Below are 19,141 nucleotides of genomic sequence, written 5' to 3' on the forward strand. Positions count from 1 at the left end.
TAACATATAAAACTACGTAAAAAATTTTGGTAGGAGAGGGAAGTATGGGGATAATAAAAAGTGTTTATAATTTCCTGCTGAGACAGGTATGCAAATCAGCACTCAGGCAGCTATGTTACCAGCATCTTGGCTACGCTGACGGGAAAAAACAGGTCCAGCAGCAGCAATTACAAAGAAAATAAACTTAATTGCACTTGGAAATGTGCGATGAGGGTAATGAGGCAGGACGCGGGACAGAAACAAAGACAGGGAGAGCTGTGGCAGGCAGAGTCACACCTGGAACAGGAAGAAAAGTGCCAGGCTGTTGGTGTGTCTGCCCGGATGAGAGCAAAGGAAAGGCATCTTGCTGGGGGGCTGCCTTGGCACCAAAAGAGTGGGAAGGCAGTGGCCACCCCAGCACAAATCGAAAGGAAGCGTCCAGATAGCACAGGCCTGGACCTTCCAGTAAAGCATTAATACATTCCACACAAGAGAGGTTTGTAATGGTATATTCTGGTAACTTTACAATTTCTGTATTGTAGGGGTAAACTCTCTATGCAAGTCTTTCAGTTTCCTGTGCTCCTTTTCCTCAGATTTAATCAGTATTTTTTTTCTATCTTCTTCCCTCCATTATATGTGGATGCTGCTACACAAGCTCCTTACAGCATTTTAAAATATAACATCAACTTTACCAGTTTTGCCTATAATTGCTTCATTAGCAGTATTGTAAGTTGCCAAGAATTTGGAAAACATAGAATAAAAAAAAAAGATTAGCCCCACCTACCAAAGCATAGTGTTTACCAGTTTAAAAAAAAAAAAGTTTTACACTTAAGAAGTTACTTGGTCTTCATTAGCTTCCTCATTTCTCCCGTTTTTATATAGGAAAATTCTTTATTTGGACACCGTGGACAGCCATTCTGAGAGTTTTCTATCAGCCCTCATGGGAGTTTCTTGTTAAGCCAGTAAACGCCGTTTCTTTGTTATTACTCAGCCCTCTCGCACCTCGGAAATACTCCCCGCCAGCGGTTTACCCCAGGAAACGGCGGGATGGCCGGCGGGCAGCAGCGCCTGCCGAGCCCCTCAGCACCCCTCCGGCGGCAAGAGCCGAGACTGGGACAGCTGCCCCGCCCCGGTGCCCGCCGCGCCGCCCCGAGGCGGTTGGTGGCCGTGAGGGGAGGGCGCGCGCGCCCAACCGCCAGCCGCAGCCGGCGCCTACGGCCGCGAGCGCCCCCGCGCGCCCAACCGCCGCCCCCGCGCGCCCAACGGCCACAAGTGACAACTGGAGGGGGGGGTGGGGGTGGGGGAAGGAGGGTAGGGCGGGATTAAGGCGGGACCCACCGGCCGAGCTCGGAGCGGGGCCGCGGTACGTCAGCGGAAGCTCCGAGGTGCCGCCTAGGCGCCGGCTGCCGGACGCCGTTGCCATGGCGAGGAGCGGGCAGCCCGGCGCCTAGCGGCGGGAAGCGTTCCGCCCTCCTGCGCAGCGGGAGCACCCCCCGCTCACAAAGCTGACGGGTAGCAAATCCCCGTACCGGGTCTCTTCACACAGCACCTTTTGCCAGGCTACCACCCGCTTAGCGCTGCCTCACGGCGCTTCTTCGTCCCTCATCCCCCCTGCTGCCTCATCCCCCAGAAGTGACAGGGCAGCATCCCCACGTGAGATGGTGGCGTTTTCATATGCAAAAATCCCCACCAACAGAACAGCATAATAACTAAGTGTACAAAACTTAAATGTGAACAAGTGTCTGGGCAAGTGAGGAAAAAAAATCAGAAACTTCCGCAAATCAGCACATTTTTACACATTGTCTTTATTCAAATGTTTTGAATAAACCAAAGGCCTTCATGCCACAAGCACACAGGCACCGCCAACTTCTTTGATCTTCTCCTCTGCTCTTCTACTGAAGAACTTCGCTTTCACAATTACAGGCTGCTTGGGCAGCTTCCCCTTGCCCAGGACTTTGTAGTAGCCCTAAAAAGATTAAAAAAAGTTAAGTGTTTGCAATCAGCTTGCAGGCTCCCACATTCAGACCTGTCTTTTAGCACCCACCAGTTAAAAGCAGAACCACAACCACCATGACCTCACCCTGTCTTCAATATAAAATTGGTACGAATGAAAGAAAAACACCCTGCATGACCTAGTCGGGTTGCAAGTGTTCAGAGAAAAAGTGCAAACTGTAAATTCATCTTTTTCTGTAATTTAGAAGCTGGTTATTTTTTCCCCGTACTCCGTATAGAGAAGACACTGTGCAATCTGGCAATGAAGTCACCAGCCTTCTCCCACTTTGCCAAGGAGAGAGCAGTTGGCTGCACTTCCAAGACTATCTACAAGCCAGTGACTTCTGACCGGTGCTCTTTACCTGTAGAACATCCTGGTACTCCTGCACGGAGCAGAGGACTCTTCTGCACGTCTTAAAGGGGCAACTGAAGCTTTTGCAAGCTTTCGCAGCAATAGCTGTTCTCTATCACTGGAATCCTCTCATTTCATTCCTGTCCTTTTCATTAAAAGGACAATCATGGCACAAGGTCTATTAATACTACAGCCATTGAAGTCAGCACTTGTGAGAAGTAACCTAACTGGCCAACACGGGTATCCCTATTTGGGACACAGAACACACCACAACTCTTGGCAGACTTGTCAGTGTCACTGATTCGGTGGCTGATTGAGATATGAGACATCGCAGCCACTGAATAGGGATCAGATGTTTGTGTCCGAGAACTATAGCACACCAAGACAATCAAACATGTTAAGATGTGACTCTAGTCTCAATATTAGAGAAGTGACTTTATATAGAATAGTTCTACCATGTTTTTATGCATGCTTTCAGTAACGTTTTAGACAATCTTTCACCACCTTCCAAAATAAGGGAAGTCCACATCACGCGCAAGTGTGAGAAAAAGTTCTTACAGGAAAAAAAACGTTAACAACGTAAGTACCCATGTAACTACTCATATGCCAAGATATTGTCCCGAGAAGTTTACAAATATTCAAGCCCTGTAGCTTATTTGCGGTTTTCCTGCTTAGATACGCAAAGCTAAGTTACACATGAATTGACCAGGAACTGCAGGTTTGAATATGTGCAGAAACTTACTGAGCGCACAACATCGATGACGGGGGCCAGTCCAGCCTCGTTTTTTGCGTAATTGAGCCGTGTCTGTTCACTGACAAGCGTCCACAGTTTATCCAAATTGACAGTAGGGCAGAACTTTTGGTTTCTCTTCAAGTGATAGTGTCTCATGCCTACTTTTCCAAAGTAACCAGGGTGACTGTGAAAGAAACACATTCCTCATTAGACCACATTTTTAATTGGTCCTAAACAGGCAGGACTACAATTCAACATTGAAACAAGCATCTTACTTGATCAAAGTAATCAAAATTTCACATTATATTTTTATTCATATTAATACACATAATATTGAAGTGTAATAATAACAATTTGTATCCAAATAATGGGAAAATTATTTTCTCTCTCCCTCGAACTCACAACTCAATGCCCCTCACTGGTGAGTCTGGCCCAGCCCCATCTTTCCTAGGCAACCCTAACGTGGTGAAGGCAGGCAGGGTTGCACTGCCAGAGGAGTGTCAAGAGCTTCTGTCACTAACCTGGTGACTGACTGAGTCAAGAACGGTCACAGCCAGTGAATATAGATTAGTGGTTACTGTCCGAGTACTCTAGCACACCAGGACAACAGGCAGTGTCCAGATGTGACTCTAGTCTCGGCAATAAGTAAAGACAACATCCCACACCTTTACAGTATGCAGCCAGATAGGATACAGATTGGATTTAACATAACATTTAGGATACAGATTGGATTTAACATAACATTTTGAATTTATATAATATTTTGTGTGTGCATCATTTAGCAGGGACCACGTTACAACCGGCAAGTTTGGTCAAGTTTACTGAATGCTGTGCTGAACTCTTAAAGACACCTAGTTTAAGTGAAAAGGTCTTTGATTTTAGGGTAAATATGGACATGAGTTAATTGTAGCTGTAATGCCACACTCTGCGTTAGAGGAAAAACCACACAGGATTGCAGGGAATTTTCTTTATTCACATATAAGAGTCAGTTGCTCCTACATAAAGAACACACATTTTGCTAGTATGTATGTAAAATGTTAGCTTACTATTTATCAAAGTTAATCCTGTGATGGTGCATACCACCAGCATTACCACGCCCTCCAGGATGTTTCCTGTGTTTGCCTAAAACGAAGAATTTAAGTTTGTTACACTAAGATTATTACATATAATACTTGAGCTTACAACTACATTCAATGCCAATTTAAGTTAATTATTCTGATTCTATCCGTTCTTCTGTATTCATCTAAATTCAGCAAGATGAGCCAACGGAAAAATAGCCCTACGAGGTGGCGGGGGGGGGGGGAAATAACCTTAGCGCGCCTCTGGTTAGCTTACAGGAGTACAAGGCACCAGTGCTAGCACAAGTAGGGTGATAAGAACGGGCAGGAATGGCCAAAGAGTTAAAACGGACACAGCACTGACCTGTAAGCTTAAGATGTCACACAACCACGTTTTCTGGCAGTATTATCGCTCGAGCACTACTGAAGTTAAGCTACAAGAAAGCTAAAAGAGCATGCAAGGCTTCGGATCAGCCCATCGCTGTGGCGTCTGTGCCCACAGCGCAAGCACCACCCCCACACGCTGTAGCCTTCAGCACCGCTCTCTACCACCCGTAGGCCCTCCAGCCACAGTCGCGTTTTTCTGCAACTAGCGAAGAACAGCAGCATCCCCTCAGGACTGAGAAGGTACGGACAGGCAGGCACGCACGCACTCAAGGGCCGCAGCCCGTCAGCGGCCGCCTCTCCACTCACCAACGCGGCCGTGGCCGTGGCTAACGTGTCCTCTCAGCTTGCGGGTCTTCCTTAGTCTGGAAGGCTATGGGAAACCGGTAGAGCAGCTGTGAGCAAAACGGGCAGCAAGGGGCAGGGCTACCACCCACCACCCACACCCCACCGCCGGGGCCGGCGCTGCTCCGAGGCCGCAGTCCCCCCGGCGGCCACGCAGCCAGGCGCCATGGCGGCCCGGGCCCGCCTAAGGAAGGCCCAAGCGGCCTCACCGCACCACTCTCCCCCGCCGCGAGCTCGGAGAAGCGCCTCTCCCCGCACACCCCGCTACCCCCCAGCCACGTCCCGCCGCGAGAGCGAGGGGCGGCTGCCGCGGAGCCCCCGGCCCGGCCCAGCCCCGGCGGGAGCACCCACCATCTTCTCGGCGTGCGCGAGGAAAGAGAAAGAGCGCGGCGCTCGCGAGAGCGGGGAAAGGCACGGCGCGGGCCGGACCGCGCAGAGCTCTCGCGAGGCTTCCCGGAGGCACCCAGCGAGGGAGCTGAGTCTCGCGAGAGCCCCTGGGGCTGTCGGGCCGCCTTGTTCGGGGTCGGGCGGCCGGGCTGGTGGAGGTGAGGGGGGAACGGCGCGGTTTTAAAGGCGAGCAGCGGTCCCGGCGAGGCTGGCGCCGGCAACCAGGGCCGGCGAGCCGAGCTTCGGTAGCGTGTCAGGCAGTTTCTGAAGCACGAGCAGCCTGGAAGCGCGGCGCTCCACCCCGCGATCGCTCAGGCCGCAGCGCCGGCACAGCCCCGCGGTCCCCAGCGGCTGCCAGCGGGGACGCGCCGGTCACCGGGCTGCTGCCGCCGCGGCAGCTGCCTTCTACGGCTCCCTCCCGGGCCCTCCGCGCGCCGGAGGCCGAGGCGCCCTGCCCTGGCGCCGGAGCGAGCAGCTCGCAACCGCTGCCCTGGCCAGGGGGGAGAAGTGAGCGGGCAGACGGCTTTAAGTACTGCTCCGTCTTAATTACAGACACAGCTCGGTTTCTCTTCCCTCTATGGCCAGTAGCAAAAGCAGGATTTTTGAGCAGAATTTAGGAAAACTTGCAAGATGGGTCACTTTATTATCGGTGTTTAATAATGGAAAAATTAATACTACGTACTTAAACACAGCTATCTGCCACACTAACGATTCGTGGAGAGTGTTTTTGTTTCTCAAGCTTGGGTTTTTATGTATTTTATACCATGAGACTTTAAACAAATCTTTACCAATTTAAAACACGGGTCAACACTGGATTTGTTTTTCTTCAGGATTTCCTTCTCAGTTAAATAGTGCACTAGTAATGTTCCATGCTCAGGAACACCATCAGTTTTAACAACTAATACTGAAGGCAAAATAATACACTTCCCTTTTTTTTGTTCATCTGATCCTTTAAAACACAGACCTGATAATGCTAGGATTGTTTCATATAGCCATAATTTGAGTATCAAGAAAGCACCTACAAATTTTTTGAAACGTGATCTCACCTTGTCTGGTACTCTCCTTTGATTCACATTACAAAAACTGTAACAAGATGTTGATGGGTAATGTTTAAAAGCTTTCTGCTTAAGTTTTTAAAGTGCAGATGGAGGAAAACAGCTTTGGTGTGAGATGGGTTTCACAGCGCTGCATCCTTGTACATCAGCATTCTGTGGCTTTTTCTTGCCTTTGTAGCAACTCTTCTCTGCAGCACTTCCTTCAACTGCTGGTGATGTTTTATCCATCATTTTCTTGAGAGATATTTCTTAAGAAACATATTTCCCCATGTATTTACTAGCAGCTGTTGTTTATAAATAGCCAAAATCCACCTGTACAAGTGAAGTTACTCCTTCCACTCTGGAAGAACTACATCTAGCAGTCATTCTGGAACTTACAGCATATTACAGAGTAAAACTAAAGGGAATTAACATTTGTGATTCCACATCCATTGAATCAGAAGCACTTGATATTTTACAGACATTTCATGTACACTTAAGAACCTTTTGTATATAGAAGAGTGTGAGGGAGGCAAGGAAAAAAGGAAACGACTTCACCTTTTTCATGAATAATCCCTCGATTTTGTTCTATGAGGCTGATAGCAAACCAGAACCACTGTCAGGTTAGGAATTGCGCAAGCCTCAAAACCAATCTAACTACAGCAAGCACACTGCAAATTAAGAAAAACACAGTGTTTCAGGGTTTTTTGGGGTTTGTGGGGTTTTGTTTTTTTTTTTTAAAAGGTGACTTCACAAGTATATTCAAGTATTTTATATTTTCTTCTTCAGACTAAGGGAAAACTTAGAGAATCTCAATGGGAATTACGTTACCAGATCTAAGATGAATGTCGTACTTGGGCAGCGTTCACAGCTGTGCAGAAGGCCACAGCAAGCTAACCATTCCTGTCCTGCTGAAGCACCTTCATTGAAATGGAAACACCACCTGAACAGACTGCAATTAATGCAAAAGAAAAGTAGACTCTAATGAAACGTAGGTGATCACCTCAGCAGAAATTTAGGCACAGGCTGTCTGCTACAAGCTGTTCGTATTCTGCTCTCATCATCTCACCAAGGTGAATCTCACAATTGGTGAGACTCCAAAACCAACCTGAAAATACCACAGTTCAGGAGCAGCATCTATGATACAATGACAAAAAGTAATTTGCTGCTAACCCATGCAAAGAAAAAAAAAATGTTTTAAGAGATGCTTCTGCCAGGATAAAACTAACAGAACAGGTATATAAAATGGCTGGTCTCAGCCCTAGTGGAAAACATTGAAGAAAAATAAAACGTCATGAAATAGCAAGCCTGCTGAAAGACAAGTTTGTAATAACCATTTTATATTTTAATTACAAATTCATTAAAAATCACAGGAAAGTTACTGGTACCTACTCAACATCAGAAACTGCAGAGGTTTGCAATGAATATAAACAAACAGGTATATTTACAGAGTTTATTAGAAACCATACATACATACATGAGGAAAGGATGTACTGTACCTGCTTGTTGCAGCTCGCATGTCAAAAGAACTGAGATCTCCTCAGGTTTAGCAGTCGTAGTGCAGAATGGATTACAAGTAGTTTACTGACCAGAGTTCAAAACAAGTGGAAGTTTTGTATTGTGAACCAAGTACCTTATTATCAAGTTACTTTGTTATTTCTTTCTTTTAAAATTAAATCAGAAGGAAAAAAAATAAAAATACCAACTCCGCCACATGAAAGCGGCCCCCGTGCGTACAACCTCTCCCACGTACCCGAGTTCATTCATCCCCGCAGTATCCAGGCATCAGTGTAGCTCTCGCAAACATCCCATGAAGTCAGTGGTTCTGCCGAGACAGTCAGCTGCACATAATCAGCTATTCATTTTTGCACCAAGCATAACTCAATTCATACTAAAGAAAAAAAAGCACCTGTTATTCTCAGGAATATACAAATATTTACCACAGTTTTCCTTGCTCATTACAAAATCAGTTACAAAAGCTTACAGCACATTATGTACAAATTCTATCCAAATACATAAGGGAGCCATCATCCGGCGCACGGTCTAACAGCATCAGTCGTCACTTAAAGCTGCGGTCAGCTTGCTGCGCTCTCCCGCATCGAATGCTGAAATGCTGCAGGTGGCTTCATGCACAGCGTCATAAATAGTCTTTGGGTTGGTACTTCAGCAGAAAGGAGCTAGTTCTTCTTGTGAAGGAACTTCATTTTGTTTCCTAAAGAAAGCACACCATCAGTCTCTAGCATATACTGAAAAGCCAAGGGCAACCAAAAGCTACTTAGCAAACGGGCCTAACTTTAATGTAATTGCCGTAGAGTAACTCTTGTATTTCAAAGCAGCAGGGACAGACAACTAACAGAATCCTGAGTGGTCAACCTGCCTTTTTTTTTTTTCTTCCTCCATTATGGGTTTGGGTTTTGTTTGGGCTTTTTTTTCCGCAAGTGAAAATGAGCATGTTAACAAGGATGATCATTAACTCTGGGTTTGCCAGCTTTAGGTATATATTCATTGTTTTCCTTTTGATGTTTCCTCATCAGATACTGAAACTGGCCAATTATCTGGTCTTGCCTCAGGTAAGGCTTTTTTGAATTAAAAGAAAATTATAAAAATTCATTTCAGAAATACTTGTAAAGGTTTTCCTCACCAAGGCCTCGCAGAAACTTGTTTACTCCACTTTGTTCCGTGTCTGGAAGCTCTTCCAAATACTGTTCAACCCTCTGCTCGAAGAGACCTGTGGAAGAGGGGAGAACATGGAGCTGGGGTGGGCTGGCGCAGCCGGAACCCCTCTCCCCCGGCCCTTTGTGCACTCCCAACTTTCTACCTCCGCAGTCCTCTGAAATACCGTAAAGCGTTACTGCCAGTAAGGGGCTACTCAGCGTCCTGCGGCGCCAGGACAGGTATAGCGAGCCCCAGGCGTTAGGTGAACGGTAAAACGTTCAGGGGGCGGAAAAGCGAAGGGGTGAGGTGAGGGCGGCCCCGCTTCCCCCGCAGCGGGGCCTTCGCCCGGGGCAGCCGCCCGCCCCCGCACCAAGCCGCGTTCCCCGCCGGCACCGGGCGGCTCGGCTCTGCCCCGCGGGTGCAACCGGGCCAGCGGGGCCCGCCGCCCCAGCGAGCCCGGAGCGCCCAGGGCCGCGCCCGCCGCGCTCGCCAGAGGCGGCTTACAGAGCCCCTTCCACCCCGCGCGCTCCCGGCCCCCGCCGGCCCCGCCCCGCCGCGGGGGCTGGCTGCGAGGGCCGTCCCCAGCGGCCTGGGCCGGATGGAGCCCCGGCCCGCCGGGGCCTGGCTCGGGAGCGCTCCAGCCTTCCTCCCGCGAGCGTTGGCGGCAGCCCCCGGGGCGGCTCCCAGCAGGGACGGGCTACGCCCTCCGCCGGGCGGTTCCCCGCTTCGCCTTCGGGCGATTTAAGGCGCTGGGATGCGAATATTCCCCTGGTTGAAGCCTTTGTGTTATCACTGCCCTAGCGATGATCGAGGCCCACAAGAAGCGGGCAGTGTGTTCGGGAGCTTTGTCAGCCCCACAGAATTCGCTCAGCCCTGACGGGATAGAGACATGAACTAACCAGGGGGCCGGTGCGAAATACAAGCAACTGGCAGGGCAGGAAGGAAAACCACCCTTACCTTTTGCCCTGCATTTTCTCAGCTCTCTGTCCTGGATGAAGCCAGCAAACATTTGGGATTCCATGAAAACTTCCAAGAAGCGGCGGATACTCTTGGAGGCCACAGATTTACGGAAAGCCTCCCTTTGGAAGGCACGCTCTCCTTTTTCATTCTGGGTTAGGAACAGGGAATAATGGCCAACTGTCTCCACAAAGAATCGGATAAAAACCTCAGACACTAATCCATTCAGGGTGTTACATTCTGCAAAATAAGGCGGCAATAAGACACCAAAATCAGCTGCTACCGGAGCTCTCAGCATTGTCACCGGCACGGGGCCAGGTACTGTCATCTAGCGGTTTACTGAAGCCGTGCTAATAACTGAACGGAGTGGTGCCGGCTCCTTGCAGCCCTGAGTATACATCAGATAGGGAAAAGGGTAACAGCTTTATAAGCAAGGGTGCCAGTTAACATAATTGGTGTTTTATAACCAAGAGTCAATGAGAAATACAAATCCTCAGGAAACAGCCCAGAAAATTAAAAAATTTGTGGGTGCTTCATCAAAACTATACCTTATATTTTAACTCTTGAGTAAATTTTCTTGAGAAGCTTCTGAATGACTCAGAATTAAAATTCTGAGGATAAGAAACCTTTACCACGAACTGATCAAAAAGAGTATGTTGTAGAATTTGGATTTTCATAATTTCTATGGTGTTCAAATAGTTTTACATATGTAACACAGATGAGTAGAAATAAATTTCAAAAACTGAATAGGGGCCTCTTTCATACCTTTTAACCACAGGCATTTAAATGCACCCTGGGCTGTTTTCATAATTGTGGAGAGAAACACGAACCTTCAGAGGCAACTCAGCCCCTATTGCACTGAAACTATTTTCTGGAGGTACCTGCTTCTCTCCCCTGGATACACTGAGCGCCAAGAGCAACTCTAAACTCAGACACACCTCTAAGCGTGTATAGTTATCTGGATTGAATTAGGGCCAAGATAACTGCAAACCTCTGTTTGAGTAAAGGTTTAGAGGTACTTATGGGAGTGTGTGTCATTTACAAAGAAATGAAAATAGATCGCTGACAATGTGTTACTGTGGGTTGGTGCTATCGGTCCCATTCCCTGTGTGTTCAGAGCCTATCTTTGATGTCGGAAAACATATTTGAGTGCTAAAGTCCCACCTTTCTCCTGGATGGAAAGTCACAATACTACTTGCATGCTTGTTTATACAAGTCCCTGTTTCCAAGTTAACTTACCATCATCTGAGTCACTATCTGAATCCTGATTTATCAGTTCATTCTTTCTCTCTAGAGCCTGCTCCAGAGCAGCTTGCAATTTTCTAGGTAACAGTGTGTCTTCATCATCCATCTGACAGAGGAAAAGAAAAATCTTTAGATCACATTAATCTATGCAGCAACTACAGCAAATACTTTTGCAAGGTTTAAAACTCAGAAGAAAAGCCTTTTCTATCTCTTACTGTCATGCCTACATTAACAAAATAAAGAAAATCTATGTGCAACTATCATGTATTTCTAAACAAAATTTCTTGTCACTTTTAAGGAGATTAAAGTCAGGAATGATAATCCAAAGAGCAAGGTAAACACAGAGCAACTTGGAATCAGCCCTTTACATGACAAAGAGTACAAATAGTTGTTTTTAACTAAATACACATCATGCAAAGCCTAGCTACATGTACACACAGCTGCTCTAGTTGGTTTTAGGCAGCTTCTTTGGTCCTTGACAGTTCTTTTTACTTATATTTTAGTATATCTTGTTTTCTGGGTTTTCCCCCTGTTGCGCTCTTCATCTTGTTTAATGCTTGTTCAGCAAAAGCAAGTAGACACAAGAATCTGAGCTCTGCAACCACTATTCACCAGCTTCCAGGGAAACATGCAAGAACATTTCCTCATCTAACCTGCAGACTGTTATTTTTGAAATTATTTAGTGCCACATTACTATCAGGAGAAGGTGATCCTTTATCTCCTTGTTTACAAGGCTCTTGCTTTTCCTACGACATTGAATTATTCTTCACTTTTCCTCTCTCACTTGGAAACTTTTATTTGCCGTTTTTCTCCTTTTAACCTCCAGCAGTGTGAGTTTTCTTGCTAACATGATGTTATTATCTTTGGATGTTTTCTTTGTGCTGTGAATACAGTTCTCGATTTCTTCTGACAGTCACAGCCTCAATCCCTTTTGCATGCCTGAGGAGTAGTACTAATTTACAGGTGAAACTGAACATGAGCACTTTTTTTTCTAATCTCTTTCCCACCGCACAATTCCTGCCAAATATCTCTAATCAAAGAAATCTAATCATACTATAGGAGTAAACAGCTTGCTAGACTGCATGGCAACATTTTGAGCTGTACTTTACCTGTCTGATGAATCGATCGGATCCCAGGTTAACCATCAAAGCCTAAAGAAAAGAAAACACTGTAGTGAAATATATCTGAAGAGACAGAAAACATTAATTTGTGTCTGCCTTTTAATAGTGAAAGGTCATCTGAATGGTCCCAAGCCTCAACATGAATCAAATTCCTACTGTGAAACAACAGGTGGTGTGCTTTATAAAACAGGAAGGTGAGGTTTTTCTTTAGAGCTTAAACCCTAATTTAACATAGTTAGATACAACAGATCTCATACTAGGTTAAAATGTAAAAAAATATGAAAGGGTTAGGCAAGTCTTTTTTCTTAAACCTAAGCAAGTTATTGCTAATAATTTTTGTTAACATGCAGATTAGAAGCATTTCAGAGGGGTTTAAAGAAAAGAGTGTCATTTGAGGAGGGCTTCTGAAGGGCAAGGGTGTGAAATATTAATGATAATGAAGCAGCAAAGCTGAGAGACAGAACTGGGAAGATGTGGGAGAGCGGTATTAGGAAACTGGGAGGAAAACAGAGCAGAGATTTACATGAGCCAGAGACACAGAAGGCCCTGAAAGCAAGCACAAGAAAAGAAAATTTCATAGAAAAGTGACAGGAAACTAATAGGAGTAAGAGAGAAGAATGTGCCCTTGAGTATTTTTGTGGTATTTTACTGGAAGAGCTGAAGTACAACTCTCATTTGATTTCCGGTACAGTATTAACAACATCTTAGAAGTAAAAAAAAAAAACCAAAAACCTTAAAGGTTTTATTTTCTGTGCTGGCTATGGCTTCATGCACAATTTCCATTAGCATTAATAGGTGTCATAGCAGCTGGCACTTCATGTCTCCCTCTTCTTGTTCCAGGTACAACAAAATCAGAACAAATCAGCATATTTACACCCTACTTACTGGTTGACCAGGTTAACAGTCACTTCTCTCTGTCAAGGTTCCAGGTATGGGAAGAGGGGCAGAATAAAGAGAAGACTGAACCTACTACTGCAGTTTTACCAAGAGGCAGTTGCCCATGAGAATTAGGCAGAGAAGAAACAAAGAGGCAGATTAAAAATTAAACGTGAGGATTTATGTGTGAATGGCAGGCCCTCTCCAGGGTGAGGCCAGCTTTAGTCCAGGCAAACCACTCTGGTGCCAGCTCCTACCTCCTCTACGGGCAGCTCCTTCAGTTTGGGCAGAGAGCTGGAGAGCAGTCCCACCAGGAAGGGGGTAGGGCAGCACACAATGTCAATCATGGATGAGGGCAGAACGGGAATGAAGGTGTGCTGCCAGGAGAAGGGGTACAGCAGGGCCACCACGGCATGCGAGCAGCTTGAGAGGGTGCTGGAGAGGGAGGAACAAGAGGAACAACCACGTTAGCAGAGGTTCTTCTTTGTCCAGAACACTTACTACCTGCTGATAAACTTACCATGTTAAACTGCGAGTGCCCAAGGGGCTGCCCTTCTACCACTTCTGACTTCAGACAGCCCAGGTCCCCGGCCAGTCCCTACCACTTCCCTACTATGCACTGTGGTAATTCCTCCCATGCTCACCTCTAGGTGACTTGAAACCAAAGGTAAAAAACTAGAATCAATTTGTGTCATTATAGCAGTCAGGAGACACTTAGATCTAGAAGACGAGGTTTAACATTCCCAAGAGTGCTCAATAGCAGCCACTCTGAATGATGCTTAAAATGCAAAAGCAACTTCAGTTCTTAGCTGTTACGACCATGTCAGTAGTAAAAACTCATAACACTGATGTTCTTATGTAAATCACTAATGCACAAACAAGGGAAAATGAAAAATCAAATAAAATTGGAAAAAAAAATCCTGAAGAAAAACTCTACTAAATCAGATGTAAAAGAACCCCAACAATCAACACGTGCTCCAAAGGAAATCTGGTACAAGCGACACATTTTTCAAAGTGGGTATATTTTTGTGACAACAGCATATTTTATTATAACACATCTTAACTGTCTTATGGACCAACTCTAGTGATAAAGGTATTAACCCTGCTCAGCAAAGTACTCTAAAATACACATTGGTATTCCCTATAACATTAAGGCTGGATATCATTTGTGGAAAATGTCTTGCATACATTGTCCTTCTATCTACTGAATCTGATTCCCTTGTATAGTCACATGGTTTCCAAATGTTAAAAATAAAGGAACATCATTACCAAGATAGTTTTAGCATCAGGGGAATAAAGACAGACTGTCCGTTTCAGAGCTTTCATTTTGGACTGAGTTACAATGTCTGCTTCTCGCAGGCTGAGTATGACAGAAATTTGGATTTTTACCCAGCCTAGCATGACTGAGCTAATTTTCTCACAGTTCAAACTTCTGCTGTGCTTAATGTAGCCACAAAGAACTATAAATAACTAGTAACTTCAGAGCTGTTACTGCTTGAGAATGCTGGGGGGAAATGCTGATTTCTTCTACTGCAAGACTTCTTGGAGACTTTAGGTGGCATCAGACCTCCACCAGGATAACCCTCATGATGATTTTAAGTGGTGGGTTATTCCAAGGCCAGGAGAAAGGTTTCACCTGTTTGTTCCTGTCAGTGATTAACCTTTGAAGTTTGCTGAATGGGAAAAGTGAGAATTAGAGGACAAAAAGAGAAAAGGTTGGGGAAGTGCAAATGTTTGTCTTTTACTGCAAATAATCTGTTGGGTTGGTTTTACTTGACATTTCCTTTAAGGTCTATCAATCACAGCATGTTTTTATAACATATGTTGCCTGACACAGGTTTCTTGTAAAATGATGCATTTCTCTAATTTATTTTTTTTAAATCAGGCAACGGTGCTGCCATTGCCTCACAGTTTGATCTCAAGTATCTACCATAGCAAGCGTAGTGGTGTGTTTCAGAAGAGCTGTGGAGCAAGGTACAGACTCCCAGCACTTTCTCAAGCTGACTTTTAATGACTCTCTGGCATTTTCAACTACTAGAAATTCAGTCATCTTAGCTGAGCGACTAAAAAAAGAGCCATGTTAAGCTAAAAGCAGGAAGACAAACATTCTTCTGATATTCAGTTAGTATTTTTTTCCTTTCTATAGAATGCCCTTTTGTAACTTGTTGTTTTACACGCAGTGCTGTGACGTAAATCAGCCCCTGCATCCTCTCGTGCATGCTATTCCCACGCTAGGGGAGGCTTCGGGCTCTGGCCCAGGACACCAGTTTCTCTTCCAGAGCTTTCCCGGGAGCTGGCTGGGGCAAGGCAGCAGCTGAACGCAGCAAGTGGCCATGGAGGGGGGTGTCCTGCGGCAGCACTCTGCTCGGCTCTGCCAGCATCCCGTGGGTCACGCTGTCGCCCTTGTCAGAACACTGGCCTGTGCATTTTAAGGCTCTGCACACAGTTTTTCAAAATTCAGCCTCAGAAAATCTTTCCCTGCAAGACTTCTCAAGCTCAACCCCATAAAACACTCACTCTGAACTTTCAGTCCCCAGAATCGCCCACTGCCCTCCCTCCCGGACCATGCTTGTGCAGAAGGCAGCAGGAGTCCCACATGCCATTACCAAACTCCTACTTCTACAAAGTGCTTGTGTCTCTTCCGTAGCTGGAAAGATTCACATTTAGAAAGGATACACATCTTTCACTTCAGTGTGAGGTTTTTACATTCCATAAGGTAAGATTCAGAGATGATGGATGTAAGGGAACCCCCAGTTTAAATCTCTAAACCAAGGTTCAGACCCTTGTTAAAGGATATTATTCATGAGAAGCATGTTTGGTAAATTAAAAAAAGAAAGCCCTACCCTGGGAAGCCAAGTCTGCTCCAGTTTTTCCTTTCAAGATGTGCAACCCACACATTGTCCCACTGTTCTTGTTTATGAGAAATAAGAAGTAAGGTCAGATGACATTTTCTTTAAGGTGTGTGAAGCACACAAAGTAAAGCAACAGAATAGTCAAAGAAATTAGATTTTCAAAATATTTTCCCTTTTAATAGTCTAGGGCAGTTTTGGTAATCCAGAGAGCTGGTTTTGAGAGTGGGCTTTTTCATTGAGTCTGTGCAGTTTTACAGGAACACCGCATAATGTTCTAGCTGTCGTTCTGCTGGAAGACACTTCTATTACCCAGATGCAGGTAATTTTATACATGGGCACAAGAAACCAAACCATTGCACGAGTCACACACTAATGAGGAGCATAAACCATCACATACCTCCGAGGGCAAGCGCCGCCAGAGTCATGCACAAGTGGGAGAAACGCTATGATCATCCCAGGGCTCTGGCCAACCCCGTACAGCATGGGGCCGGCCGTGCCCAGGGTCCCAGCGCCGCACTGGCGTGTGCCCTCTCCTTCCCTCCAACACACAGGTAGTGCTGCTGCCCCGTGCTGGCAGCACTAACGCCAAGCTCTCATCCTGCCCCAGAGGTGTGGGCTACTCTGCTGGCCTCTGATGCTCTGTCTCTGCGGAGCTGCTGAGGGGAAGAGGCAACCTTCTGCTTAAACCCAGCACACCTCTCTGCTCTGTCAGCTACAGGCCGTCCCGCACGCACATGGAACTGTACACGCAGAATAAGTCTACTAATAGTAATTGACTGTGAAAAGGTGACTGTGTTTGCAAGTTTTGTGGGATAAGGGAATTTTCTTACATACAGATACATAAGGCTATTATCTAGCCATACTACACAGCCTACACCACCGAACTGTACTCATCCCAATAATTTGCACTCCGTTAAAGTGTAAAGTGAACAATTTCTAGGAAAACACCCAGTTTCAATTGATTTCAAAACACAGGCTTCAAAACCACTTCTCCTTCCAGGCTTTTTCCACGGTTATCTTCTTGTTAAAAATTATTTGGAATTTTCCCAGGTTTTCGTTCTTCCTGTGCTTTTTAGTCACCAGATTATAAAAACCTTCAGTGCTTGATCTTCTCCCCATGAAAGTATTAATATGAGATTATATAGTCTTATTGAGACATTCTTAATCACAAATTTCTCTTGAAGAAGAGATCTTTTATCATGTTACAGAAAAAAGATGACAATGATTCTTTCTCACTCAAAGTTGATGCATCTTCCTCTGGGCTATTTTGTTTTCCAAATCATTTTCTCATGATAGCACATAGAAACGTTTCCTTGTTTACTTGGCTGTGGAGATGCAAAGCTCAGACTATGAGCTGAGGCACAGGAATTTCAGACATTATCATGACTCAGCTGAATTTTAGAGACTGCTTGTGAACATAGTTTAAGCCCATGTGAAAAGCAAATTAATGTTACTTAACAAGAATATTTACTGTCTTTAAGATAGGAGGATGTCTGCTATCATTTTCTGGGTCGGTCAACCAACAAATAACCCCAAGTCTCGGCTATATTAATATCTAATCACAGAACAGTTACCTTATTCTGAGAAACACATGTTGTCCACTGTTGAACAGTGAATGGACACTGCCCTGGCTGTGGGGAGCACTGCCGATGTGGATGCTAGTGCTGGAGGTGTCCGTTTCAGAGGACCATGGCTCGTTGCATACTGCAAATCACCAACTCTCACAAAATGTTAGTCATACTCAGTTACACATACTACTCACATTGGAAATATTCCACAAACAGAGTTGATAACTCTCTTTTCTCTATAACAATAGCCAAAAGTTCTATCCCTTCTCACCTCCCCCTCTACCACCTACAATTTCTTACAGACCCAAAGGACCCTCACACACTGAGCATCTCCTAAGTCCAGGACTAAGCCTCTAGCACAGACAACCACTTGCTGGCAGGGCTCCCTGATCCTACCTTCCTACTCTTGTGCATCTCCACAGTCCTTTTGGCATTTGCATTGAAGGAGGGGAAGGTGAGAATATCCCTTCCCCTTCTTCCTCCTCCTCTCCCAAGGGACAGACAAGCTTAGTCAGCCAGGAGGAGAAGGAGGACCACCCCTTACGTGCAGGGCCCAGCCACACAGCAGCTCCATCGCCCCAGGGCTGGTGCCAGCTCTGTGCTATGCTGACACTCTGGACCATGCACAGGACTGGGACCAATTGTCAGAATCTGGTCCCTCCACTTCCTCAGATGGAGAAATGTAGCCAAAAACATAAAATCACGAAGAAGTGTTTCGACTGCCCGTGTTTACTTTTCCACAACATTTTCATATTTCTCATTTCTCCCTGCTGATTTAATTATGTTACTCTGTCCACATTTGCTGGACTTTTTCATCTGCTGTGTTAAGTCATACATGCTCCCAGCCCACAACTGCTCTGTGACTGAGTTACCTCCCTGACCCACATCCTCTCGTCTGCCTGGGAGAACTTCCTCCCACTTGAGGTTGGAGCCTGGAGGCTCTGTCCTTCCCAGGTGTAATTCCTTGACTCAGGTGGGTATCACAGCCATGCTTTTCTGTCATAGGTCCTACCCTTGCGCCATTGATGAACTGTGTAGCAGAAACAGATGCCTAACACTTCCCTCCTACACCTCCCCAGAGCCTGGGTTAAACTCCAGTCTGACAACTCAGCAAAATTAAATGGTCTGAGGTGTTTGCAGAGGAATCTGTGAAAGATTCCGGGGAAAGGCTAGAGGGCCCAGGATTCAACCCATCTCCCCTCCAACACGTACGGACTGCAGAGGTGGAGGGGAAGGACAAAGAAAAAACTTGAAAAGCATCAAGTAAAGAGAAAACAGAAGTAAAAATTGTAGCAGGCTGCTACGGTTTGGGTGGGAGGTGGAGTGCATATAGCATTGCTGTTACTGTGCAGGCAGTCATTCAGAGCAGAACGGTGCTGTGACAGATACAATACACACCGAAACCCTGAAAAAATAAAGGTTTCTCTGAGTGCATAAGAATAAATAATAGCAGCACTTTTATTCAGGTGGATAAGACAAGTAATAGCATCAAGGACAAGATGTAAATGAAAACTTATCAGTATCATAAAGTGGCAATCTCCATACTCCAGCTGTCTGGCTGTAATCAGCTCCTGCAGCCTTCCTGTAGGAGGTCAGCTTTTAA

The 19,141-nt window shown here is 45.7% G+C and overlaps 2 protein-coding genes across 6 annotated transcripts in view; both read right to left on the reverse strand.

Moving 5' to 3' along the window:
• Positions 1 to 1,768: 1,768 nt before the first annotated feature.
• RPL27A (ribosomal protein L27a) lies at positions 1,769 to 5,205 on the reverse strand. Its single transcript, XM_082001108.1, has 5 exons — positions 5,195 to 5,205; positions 4,808 to 4,871; positions 4,103 to 4,178; positions 3,066 to 3,240; positions 1,769 to 1,945 (listed from the first exon to the last, which is right to left on the reverse strand). The coding sequence occupies exons 1-5, from the start codon at positions 5,195 to 5,197 to the stop codon at positions 1,817 to 1,819; spliced, it is 447 nt and encodes a 148-aa protein (XP_081857234.1). The 5' UTR covers positions 5,198 to 5,205; the 3' UTR covers positions 1,769 to 1,816.
• A 3,236-nt stretch (positions 5,206 to 8,441) lies between these two features.
• The window catches only part of DENND2B (DENN domain containing 2B), a gene marked incomplete at both ends in the record, with an annotated part of 100,383 nt that continues 89,683 nt past the window's right edge, over positions 8,442 to 19,141 (reverse strand). For all 5 annotated transcript variants that reach the window (XM_082000351.1, XM_082000350.1, XM_082000349.1 and 2 more), the window contains 6 exons: positions 8,442 to 8,476; positions 8,906 to 8,992; positions 9,877 to 10,116; positions 11,116 to 11,227; positions 12,231 to 12,272; positions 13,376 to 13,553. In XM_082000351.1, coding sequence (XP_081856477.1) covers positions 8,442 to 8,476; positions 8,906 to 8,992; positions 9,877 to 10,116; positions 11,116 to 11,227; positions 12,231 to 12,272; positions 13,376 to 13,553 — 694 coding nt within the window. The remainder of the gene's footprint in view (positions 8,477 to 8,905; positions 8,993 to 9,876; positions 10,117 to 11,115; positions 11,228 to 12,230; positions 12,273 to 13,375; positions 13,554 to 19,141) is intronic.

Source organism: Phaethon aethereus (assembly GCF_964289735.1).
Source record: "Phaethon aethereus genome assembly, chromosome: 5".
In the NCBI taxonomy this organism is placed as follows: domain Eukaryota; kingdom Metazoa; phylum Chordata; class Aves; order Phaethontiformes; family Phaethontidae; genus Phaethon; species Phaethon aethereus.